This window comes from Corticium candelabrum, chromosome 2, assembly GCF_963422355.1.
Source record: "Corticium candelabrum chromosome 2, ooCorCand1.1, whole genome shotgun sequence".
Taxonomy (NCBI): Eukaryota; Metazoa; Porifera; class Homoscleromorpha; order Homosclerophorida; family Plakinidae; genus Corticium; species Corticium candelabrum.
The window spans coordinates 1,547,176-1,557,520 of NC_085086.1; the positions used below are offsets into that span (position 1 = coordinate 1,547,176).

At 37.5% G+C, this 10,345-nt stretch overlaps 2 protein-coding genes across 9 annotated transcripts; both read left to right on the forward strand.

The window, feature by feature from the left end:
- The first annotated feature begins 1,389 nt into the window (after positions 1–1,389).
- LOC134198480 (ankyrin repeat domain-containing protein 50-like) lies at positions 1,390–4,602 on the forward strand. Of its 3 annotated transcripts, none has more exons than XR_009972848.1 (9): positions 1,390–1,490; positions 1,627–1,730; positions 1,802–1,894; positions 2,231–2,335; positions 2,558–2,751; positions 2,812–2,894; positions 3,430–3,662; positions 3,933–3,978; positions 4,138–4,602. XR_009972848.1 is itself a non-coding variant. In XM_062667891.1 (7 exons), the coding sequence occupies exons 2-7, from the start codon at positions 1,629–1,631 to the stop codon at positions 3,498–3,500; spliced, it is 648 nt and encodes a 215-aa protein (XP_062523875.1). In that variant the 5' UTR covers positions 1,390–1,490; positions 1,627–1,628; the 3' UTR covers positions 3,501–3,920. The 3 variants fall into 3 exon arrangements, 1 of the variants encoding a protein (XP_062523875.1); XR_009972847.1 differs by having other exon boundaries at positions 3,430–3,625; XM_062667891.1 differs by lacking the exons at positions 3,933–3,978; positions 4,138–4,602 and having other exon boundaries at positions 3,430–3,920.
- A 620-nt stretch (positions 4,603–5,222) lies between these two features.
- Positions 5,223–8,495, forward strand: LOC134198339 (ephrin type-A receptor 2-like). 6 transcript variants are annotated; one of them, XR_009972824.1, is made up of 8 exons: positions 5,233–6,232; positions 6,290–6,567; positions 6,630–6,734; positions 6,800–7,070; positions 7,173–7,274; positions 7,338–7,488; positions 7,604–7,806; positions 7,883–8,495. XR_009972824.1 is itself a non-coding variant. In XM_062667711.1 (7 exons), the coding sequence occupies exons 3-6, from the start codon at positions 6,391–6,393 to the stop codon at positions 7,735–7,737; spliced, it is 564 nt and encodes a 187-aa protein (XP_062523695.1). In that variant the 5' UTR covers positions 5,223–5,271; positions 6,187–6,232; positions 6,290–6,390; the 3' UTR covers positions 7,738–7,806; positions 7,883–8,495. The 6 variants fall into 6 exon arrangements, 3 of the variants coding, with proteins under 3 accessions (XP_062523695.1, XP_062523696.1, XP_062523697.1); XM_062667711.1 differs by lacking the exons at positions 6,630–6,734; positions 6,800–7,070 and having other exon boundaries at positions 5,223–5,271; positions 6,187–6,232; XR_009972823.1 differs by having other exon boundaries at positions 6,800–7,274; positions 7,588–7,806.
- The last annotated feature ends 1,850 nt before the right edge of the window (positions 8,496–10,345 follow it).

A 10,345-nucleotide genomic window follows, 5' to 3' on the forward strand; every position in this document is an offset into this window, starting at 1 on the left:
ATTTTTATCATCCAATACACACATTAGAAATTAAAACACCTACCCATATCCCACTACGTGTATTAACGTCCGCTCCTCTTTTATCAAACGAGCGACTGTCTCCACCTCATTTCTCTATACAGCATCATAACGTTGTTTGTTGACTTCTTTACGTGCAGACATTTCGATGTCCAAAAACAATTTTAAATATAGGAAACAAACAAACTCCAGCCTTCCAACACTCAAATCAACTTACAAACTAAAGAAAAAGCGGGAAAAAATTTAACAGTACGACGTCATCTTTCTTTCTCTCATCACTAGCACTCACTGCATTTCCCAAAGAGCAACAACGTTGTACAGATAAACCGCAACAGTCCACTTACTAAGCTAGGTTATCTACACGTTACGTCCTAGTTCTCTAGCGACATCATCATCATACACATCCTTCTCTTATGTAGAAATAGGCAAAATACTTCTGCAAAAAGGATCTACTTCTTGAAGAAAAGGATCAACGAAATTGTTATTCAAGGAATTTCCCAAATAAATGACGTCTGCAAATCTACTTTTGCGCATGCCTCACGTTATTATCCTGTTTGTAGTGCGCACATGCTGAGTCGTTGTTATTATTTATAATGTGTCACTTTTATAGTTTGTTTGTAAGCGATCTATTTATCATAGCTGTGGGGATTCGCGCTTTTATCTATCTCGATCCTTATTGCGCCACGAAGTTCCCTTATCAACCAAAACATTCATTAATCCTTTGAACAATGTGCTCGAGCCGGTTGCTTTCTGTTTCAACGGTCCAGTTGGGTATGAAAATCCCTCGATCAAAGGATGAACAAAATATGTTGGAGTTGGGTTGCACGTTTCTCCTTGAGAAGGGAGAAATTGGTAGATGATGTTGAGTTCTTTCTTGTTTTGTCTTTCAACAGGTACGTGTGTGTGTGTGTGTGTGAGTGTGTGTGGTGTGTGTAAAAAATTTTCCAGCCATTTTCAGAGATCGGCAATCTAGCAGACGTTCAGGAGGGTATCATTGTGCGTTGCCTCCAGCGACTAGGCGAGGTATGTCGTGATGTTCGTACGATTGCAAGGATGGTCGGTGACACTGTAATGTATGAGAAAATGGACCAAGCCTCGTCGCTCATCAAACGAGACATTGTTGTTGCTGCAAGATAGTACACTCAATGAACACAGTGTTGGTTTAGTTAACAAATAAAGTTGAGAGCAAGAGATTGATATCCATGCATATGCTACTCTATCTTGTGGTTGCTGTAAACTGGTCAGTGTGCATTTTGTAGTTGGTTAAGTGCAGGACCGTTGAAGTCATTTGTGGCTTGGAGAGAATATATTGCACGACATTCAATCTTAATTCGTCACGTCATTTAATAGCTACACATGCGCAGAACATAGGGAACATTACGGGGACTGTTCCCTTCGTTGTAGAGTCAGTTAGTGTGTGCGGTGAGTAGAGCACTGTAGATAAGGTTTTACTGTCAGGTCGTCACTGTTGGGTAAGTGATGCTCTTCGTTTGATCTCGTTGGCGCCATTGATTGACGCATATTCTATCCTACGCGCGTAACAGTTGCCTCTTTTTTATTTGTGAGTTGTTTTGTATGGTGGAATGTTATTGTTTGTTTGTTGTGTAGAAATGAACGAAAAATTATTGTTTGAAGTTGTGGAGAGAGGTGATATTCAGTTAGTAACGCGTTTTTTGGATGTCGGAGTTGATATCAATGGATGCTATTGTGGGGTATGTATTTTGAGTTATAATGTGTGTATTGAATGTTGAAATGAACTGCACGTCGTTTGATATCAAAATAGGACACGCTTCTGATAAAAGCGTGTAAGAATAATCAGAAGGAAATGGTTGAGTTTCTACTCACTAAATCAGCAGATGTTAATGGGACTGGCATTGTGAGTCGATTGAATGTGTGAAAGTGTGATGCGTTGTTGATAAGATGGTAGATATCAACTAGATGTAACAATCTAATCTAACAATCAACGTTTTCGTTTGTTCTTGCTCGTCAAGAGGCAGCAGTGTTGACTTGTGATTGGCTGAAGCAGCCATTGCATGCAGAGATGAATGATCTTGTTGGTTTTTATTTCATTCAACTTGGACTGTTGGAGAATATTTTTGCAGTAGTTATTGTCTTATCAGGTTGTCTTCATTCTCTATTATCTTTTCTTTTGCAGCATGTGTGTACAGTGTGATGGAGGAATAATGATAATAATACATTCTTGTGTATGCAGGGTGGATGGACATGTTTGATGAAGGCAGCAAGGTATGGATTTCATGATATCGTGGATATACTTTTGAAGACCAAAGATATTAATGTGATGAAGAAAGAACGTTGTGTGAGTTTGAGTATTGAGAGGTTCAGTTGATATTATGGTGTCTGTTGTGCATGTATTAAACATATTTGTGAGTGTAATGCATTCATTTAGCTATTGTTTGTGTTTGTACGTTGATCATTTTATTGAATGTCTCATTATGTGTGTTGAATGGAGTGTCTGTTGCTTTAATATATTTGAACATAAACACTCTCTCACTATCTTATCAGTTTCTTTTTTACTCAGGGGGGATGGACAGCCATCCATCTTGCTGCAATGAATAATCACGTGACCATAGTCGAGAGACTTTTGTCTTGTTCTGTTCCTGTTGATATCAATGACAACGAGGGTTGTACACCACTGTGGTGGGCTGCCTTTTATGGTCATTTGTGTTATGTTGATGTTCTCCTGAAACATGGAGCGAGTCCCCAACATGAGAGGTGATGCATTCATTATCCTTCAGTCAATAATATTACTAACGTGATGTCATTGTGGGATAGTAAGAGTGGAATATCACCACTGGAGGTTGCCAAGCTACGTGGTCACAGTGATGTGGTTAAGATGATGGAAGAAGCCATAAGATGTAAGTGAAAGAAACAATTAATTTGTGTTTTTGTTTTTTCTTCTTTTGATTTCATGTGATGATTTTGGTGTGAGGTTAGATTGATATTGTTGAATGATTTGCTTGTTATCTTGTCTGTCGAGCTATTGTAGTGATATGCTGCTTTTCATCTTCTCACTTCTTTTCCTCTTAACATTTGGGTTGAGGTGATGTGTTTGCTTGTTTATTGTGTGTTGTGTGTCTCCGTGTCTGTCCATTTGTCAATCAAATCAGGTAATGAGTTAATATATTTTACTGTTGTCTTCTCTACATATCTTTATGTTTATCTTTTTCCACACTCGTGTGTAAATTATTGTTTGTTTGTCATTTGTTAATTTTTATCTGTTGGTCATGTCGGACAAATTGTTGTTGCTTGTTGTTGTAATTAAGTTATCTTTGTGTGTGTGTGTGTGTGTGTGTGTGTGTGTGTGTGTGTGTGTGTGTGTGTGTGTGTGTGTGTGTGTGTGTGTGTGTATTTGTGTACATTATTTAAGTTAAGTTGTTTTTTCTCTTACAGTGAGATCTCATCCCTATATGATGGGTCATGTGTCTGTTATGAGACATCAATATGGACAGAGAATAATGTGACATTTTCATCTCTAGTGGACTGTTTCCCAAGTTGTGCTTGTGTTGCATAGATTAGAGAACTGGAGAGTGAAGTTGAACAGAAAGACGAGGAAATCTCGTGTCTCAGAATGTCAGGAGACGATACAGTATGACAAGCACACGTATACATTGTTCATACGTACGGTAGGATGACGTCTGTCTTTTAATCATTTTTCTTGTTTCGTCTCGTACTGATGGAGCCGGTGGATTTGGGTTTAGAAATAGAACAATCATTTGTGTCCGTGTTAGACGTTTGTCTGTCACTTTGTATATTTCCATACACTCGAATCACATACAATACGTGCACGTGAGTCACGTGGCAGTATGGCTTAATTAATTAACATTTATGTATTATTGATGACGACAGATCGGAACGATTGTGTTTATAGTAACCGACACTTCGTTTCCTTACAGGTGGGTGCAGGTCTTGATGAGACTTTGTTGTCGTCACAGCCAGCGAGTGAGACATGTAGACGCATGTATCTGCATGTTTTGTTTATGAGCCATTGAAATGCACGTTTAATATTTATGTTGTGAACGAGTCTTCATCAGTTACATCCTGTCCATCACTTTCAAACTTTAGTGACCCGGTATTGCCTAAAATACTCATTTGATTTAGGAGACGTCATGCATGCTGTTGTTTCTCTGGCTGGTGATCAGTGGAGTTGTGTTGGACTTGAGTTGGGATACGAATTGTCTGAACTCGAAGCAATGACATCGACAATTCCTCTACCTTCAGGCAAACTGAATGCAATACTGAGAAGAAAGGCTAATGCTGTTGGTACCAGCAAAGTTGTTGGTATCATTTTGTCTGCTTGCAAGCAGGTTTCCATGCCAATTTGTGCTGCGGCAATAAGAGATGAGGTGGTTAGACGTCAAGAGAGACTGAGAACACACAATGGTGGACAATAGAATAATTGACTTTGTCAATTTGTTGTTTGTATGGCTGATCATATAGTTTATTGTTGATGTGAGCAAGTGATGTGTACATTTTAGAAGAAACACATCTTTCTTGTTTGTACTGCTACAAGCGTTCTTGTTTTGTTTTTACATTTATGGTTATGTGTTAATAGAATAGTTTCATTCTGTATGATGCTACACACAAACACACACACACACACACACACACACACACACACACACACACACACACACACACACACACACACACACACACACACACACACAAGGCCAGTCATTACCAGATATCAACTTCACGTTTAGTGCACAAGCTAATCCAGTCTTCAATTCCCTTTCTACATCTCTAAACATCTCATTGTCGTACTAAATTTAGTAATTGCGTCAGCTTTGTGTTATTGTGCGTCACAGGGGGTTTCCCAATCACGTGCTGTTGTTAAGCGGGTGTTCCCGATCACGTGACTGTGTTATAGACGTGTAACTTGCGAGATTGCTGTTCTGCGTGATGGTTATGGATACGAAGACGAGACGAGTACGTATCGAGATAACGGTACTATCACTCTTGTCAGAAGTCAGTCTGAAGATATTACATTGTTGTGATACAGGAAGTCCTTGGGATCGAGAATTTCTCATACAAAAATTGCAAGAGCACGAGTTGCAGCCTCAAGATGTGACACATGTTGTTTGCACTCACGGACACGTTGATCACGTGGGAAACTTATTCACCATGGCAACGCACATGGTGTCACACGACATCGTGAAAGATGGAGACAAATATACACTGCACGAGCTACGACATGATAATCCATTCCAAATATCAAAATTTTGTTATTTTGTTGGTATACTTCTTTCTTTGTTTGTTTCTTTGTTATTTGTTTATTAGTCTGTCTCTTATTTTTGTTTGTTTGTGTGTTTTTGTTTGTTTGTGTGCTTTTGTTTGTTTGTGTGTTTTTGTTTGTTTGTGTTTTTTTGTTTGTTTGTTCTTTTGTTTATTTGTCTGCTTGATTCTTTGTCTGCTTTTTTTTGTTTTTGGTTTGTTTGTTGGTTGGTTGGTTGTATGTTTGTTTGTTTGCTTGTTTGTTATTTTGAAAGTCTGTTTGTTTGTTTGTTTGTTTTTTTGTTTGTTTGTTTGTCTGTTTGTCTGTTTTTTTTGTTTGTTTGTTTGTCTGTTTGTCTGTTTTTTTTGTTGGTTTGTTTGTTTGTTATTCGCTTTCTTCGTTTTATCTGCTGGTTGTTAGTTTGCTAATATATTTGTTTGATTGTTTTTTTGTTTTTTGTTACCTAATTTGTTAATTTTTCCGTTTGTGTATCTGTCAGTCTGTTTGTCTTTTTATTTGTTGTGTTTTTCTTTCTATATTTCTTTGTTCGTTAGTTTGATTGTTAGTCTATTTGTCTGTCTGTTTGTTTGTTTATTTGTCTGTCTATAATGTTGTTTGTATTTGTCATTTTTAGATTGTTTGTATATTTGTTATCTTATTTGTTTATTTGCTTGCTTGTTTGTCTGTCAGTTTGTTTGTTTGTTTGCAGATATGTTGGTAGTTTGTTCATTTTCAAGGTTGTTTGTTTGTTTTGTTTTGTCTTGGTTTAGTTGTTTGATTGTTGTTTATTTGTTCCTTTGTTTGTTTGTCTGTCAGTTTTTGTTTTTTTGTCTGTTTGTTTGTTAATTTTTTCAGTTTTTTTCTGGTCTGTCAATTTGTTTGTTTATGTGATTGTAGCAAGTTTGTCTGTTAGTTAGTTTGTTTGTTTGTAGCAATTCTTCACACCACCGATGTCATTTGTCTCGTCCATTCTCTATGGTATCTTCTTTCACTTTCAGCTGGTTATCTCTTTCTTTTTATATTTTTGATCTGCAGTTTAAACGATTGTTCTTGGGGAACTCGAGAAAAAGTCAAGCAAGACCCAAAAAATAAGGATATTTGGTCGGCCTTGCGATATTTCATGAATATATTAAGATATGTGTGTGGTTGTTGCACTGGATGTCATCCACCGACCTCGGACGAGTCTTCACAACAGAATCCACAACCTCCGAAAGATGGACATGAGAATGACAACGCGGAAGGTAACGGAAATCCTTCGGATTCGTCTTCGTCAGCACAACAAGCTGAAAGCGAAAATCAAGCTGCACCTGCAAGTAAATCAGTTCTAAATTGTAAACGTTATTACATGCATGTGTATACGTTATTGTATGATTAGGATGCTATAGGACTTTTCTACTCGGGGCGAGGTTATTGCCTAAGGCAAAGTCATCTTATTTCACCCTAATCATACAATAAGCAATTTATGCAATGGTCACGTGACGTAAGTGTCCAAAAAGTTTCAGTGACTTTTACTTGCCGTACATGTACATTCATTCGTCTAAATAGGTGCTCGTGACCATAGTAGCTGAACGTCACGTGATCACTGTATAATAGCAGATATTGTATGTTAACTGGAAACAATTGTAGTGGGTATTCCCATCAGAAGATTTCTTAACAAAATCGGTGTTATGGTAATAGGTCATGTTATTAGCAATGCATAGCTTGTTAACTAAAATAATTGGTTCAACGTCCATACATATAACTTGATGTCTACGCTCAAAAGTTTGAAACTGCAGGATATCCCGACACCTCATCTTTTATCGAAATTCAGGGAGAGGTAAGCTTATAAACCTATGTGAAGCAACATGCAGTAATATTCTGACTTCCTACTTAATGCCACAAAGAAATGAAATTTATTGTTGTCTATTTCTATGCAAAGGAGATCAAATTTGCACTGGGAGTGCAAAAAGCTGATCTTGTTCAGCGAATAATCCGGGCGATTGACGAGCTACCTGACACATCTGTACCACTAGGCGTTCCCGTACGTACAACTAAAGTTGATTTTAAAAATAAGTAAGTAAGCTCTGTTTTCATCGATGTTTAGAATAACGTATCTGATTGGTTAAAGTCGCTTGGTCTATCTCAGTACCAACAACAGTTTGTAGAAGCTGGATACGAAGGAAGAAGTGACATAGTCAATCTGGTCTCTCTAAATCAAGATATTTTGAAAAATGAAATCGGCGTAACCAAGCCAGGTTTGCTACTTCTTGAGACACTTTACGTTGGCGTCATGCAATACGTGCAATATAGTTGCTTATATAATTAATAACGTAGTGTACATAGTTGTTTTCTAGACGTACTATTTGTTAGGACATTTGAAAAAGCTACAAATGGCCTTGGAAAATGTCAAGCATTCAACTAATCGTGAAATGGCAACACGCCAAGTAAAGAGTGTCATCGATGACTTACACAAACGAAGCATGGCTGCCAGCCCAGAGAGATAGGCAGAGAATATCTTTTGGAATAAACTAAAAACAACCTGCTTAGAACCAGAATCAGAAATGTACGAAATGGTCAGTAGTTGACACAAATCTCATGCACATTTGATTGTTTGCAAAACCTTCGATTTGACTTTGTATGTTTGTGCAGGTGGATGAAATGAAGGAAAACCTAAAAGAACTTCGTGACCAGATGGTTTTGTGTTTGCTGTGATAAGCATCATTTGGATAGTCTCGTTACCATACTTGGCTTTCACGCCAAATTGTCGGTTCTGCACACCAACGTTCTTGGCCTCGCTTTCCTAGCTGTGTACGGGATCATTTTTCTTGTTTAGTTCATCTGCCTCATTTGTCATCGCATCGTTACTGTTATTCACTATCTGGCTCACCGCGATCATTCTTCTAGTGAAACGGGTGTTGGATCTGAAATGGAAGAAGACGGTGAGTATGATGAGATCGATTACGAAGAATCTGAAATTGGTGTTCCTGGGGAACGAAGTCAGTCCAAATTGAAAGAGCTAATGCCACTGATCGATTCCGGAACAATAAAGAGATACTCCTAGGACGTCAAGTGGACGATGAAATGTATACTATAGTCATTAATTCAATGCACGTTGTTGCGATTTTTGTATGTTTAGTCTTTCTTATAATCGTGCACGCACGTTAATCGCCATTGCGGTGGACTGTGTTGGTATTTTATACTCATGAAGTAGTCAGTCTGGTGACATTTCGTTTCTAAGGCAAAATTTTATTTCGTTGGTAAATGTTTTGGTCAAACTTTTATGGTACAATTTGGCCATATAGTTACACTCAAACCCACATTGCACTTTGCCTTATCTCCATTCCGGTAACAGAAAAAATCTAGCATCTTCTGGTCAAAAAATCATTTGCAAACCTCATTTAGAAATTTGTCATCAATGACCCAGTGAATCAAGGAAATAGAAATACTTTCCTTGCCATGTAAAAGCCACTACGTGCAGACAATTGATACACTGGTTGCAGCATGGAATAGATAGACACATAAGAAGCATCTCAAGCTGATAAATGCAACTAAATTTATAATTTGAAACAGCTAAGGGCCGGGTAGATTGGCATGAGCTAGACTTGGCTATAGCCTCATTACCAGTAGGCGTAATTTTGTAGGCGTGGTCGTAGAAAATTGTGGACGATAAATACGTTTAGGACCAAAGATGTACATAGTATGTACACAACCCTTTTGACAGTCAGGATCTGCTACTGATTTTGCTGTATCATGATCATTCAAGTAGAAGTCCACAAAAGTGGGCGTGTTCATGAAAATGGGCGTAGTGTTGTGATGTTTAGCCCCTTATTTCTAGGGGTCACGCTACGCCCCTGTTTTTAATTAATACAGACCATTACACATTAGATTACCTTATAATATTCTTGCAAGTTGGCATGATTACCCGAGTCCCGGGTTTCCGGGCTATAGTAATCGTTCGATGAATGACTGACCGAGCGAGCAACCGTATTTCTACTCGATTAGCGCAAATGCAAATGCCGCCATTCCGACCAATAGACGAGAAGTGGTGTCATTACCGACCAATAGACAAACGTGATGTCATCATGAGGCTCCACATCTCTTTGATTAGTAGCTGCTAACGAGAAGTCTGTCCTGTACTAGTTTCGCGTGGTCAGATCATCTCCGCTTACATTTTGCTTGTTCCACAATGTTTCTACGTAGTGGTTCAGCAGTCTGACAGTTTGAATTTACGGTGTGCGTGGCTGAGCGGCCGTGGTGTTGTTGCAAAAAATTACTACTAGTAGTGTTGTCTTCAACAGAAATTTGGCGCTTGACGAAAATTTGTGAAGGAGAACGTGCGTTGTCCATGACAGCGTCTGTTTGTTGGACGAAGCGGCTCGGCTACCTTGCAATAATTTTCAACACAACCAACATATATGTACACTTATTGGTCTTACTAATTGTCTCTAGCTTGCAGTACTCTATTCATAAAGCATGTGTTGACTACGTTTACCAGCCCTATCATTCCAATGTCAGATTGAGTATGTGGCAAAGATAATTAACAATACATTCATTGATTTTGATTTTACATTAATTATTATTTTTTATTATTTATTGGTTGACTATTAAACTTATTGATTATAATTTATAAATAAATTATTGATTAATTTTTATTTTATTGATGTATTTTTAATGTCTTCATTTATTATTTATTTGTTAATATAATAGCCATTTATTGATTTATTAAAAATGTATTGATTAATTGATAATTTAGAGATTAATAGTAAATTTATTGATTTAATATCAATATATTACTTTCATCATCTATCATTTACGTATTGATTTGTTTATTTGTTTTTGTTTGTTAGTTCTTTTTTGTTGGTTTGTTTGTTTGTTTGTTTGTTGGTTTTTTTCTAAGTTTTTCTTTTGGTCGGTCTTTTTGTTACTTTGTTGGTTTGTTTGCTTGTCTGCTTGTTTGCCTGATTGCTTGTTCGCTTGTTCGCTTGTTTGCTTGTTTACTTGATTGTTTGTCTACTTGTTTGATTGTTTCCTTGTTCGCTAGTTTGCTTCTTTGTTTGTTAGTTTATTGTTTGTCCGTTTGTTTATCTGTTAGTCTGTTCGTATATTTGGTGT

Excerpts from the sequence above, each read along its gene's own strand:
- LOC134198480 (XM_062667891.1), top strand. The coding sequence starts at position 1,629 with ATGAACGAAAAATTATTGTTTGAAGTTGTGGAGAGAGGTGATATTCAG. Across the intron at positions 1,731-1,801 it reads TCAATGGATGCTATTGTGGG|GACACGCTTCTGATAAAAGC; the intron begins GTATGTATTTTG and ends ATATCAAAATAG. Across the intron at positions 2,895-3,429 it reads GATGGAAGAAGCCATAAGAT|TGAGATCTCATCCCTATATG; the intron begins GTAAGTGAAAGA and ends TTTCTCTTACAG.
- LOC134198339 (XM_062667711.1), top strand. The coding sequence starts at position 6,391 with ATGTGTGTGGTTGTTGCACTGGATGTCATCCACCGACCTCGGACGAGT. Across the intron at positions 6,568-7,172 it reads AAATCAAGCTGCACCTGCAA|GAGATCAAATTTGCACTGGG; the intron begins GTAAATCAGTTC and ends TTCTATGCAAAG. Across the intron at positions 7,275-7,337 it reads CTGTACCACTAGGCGTTCCC|AATAACGTATCTGATTGGTT; the intron begins GTACGTACAACT and ends ATCGATGTTTAG.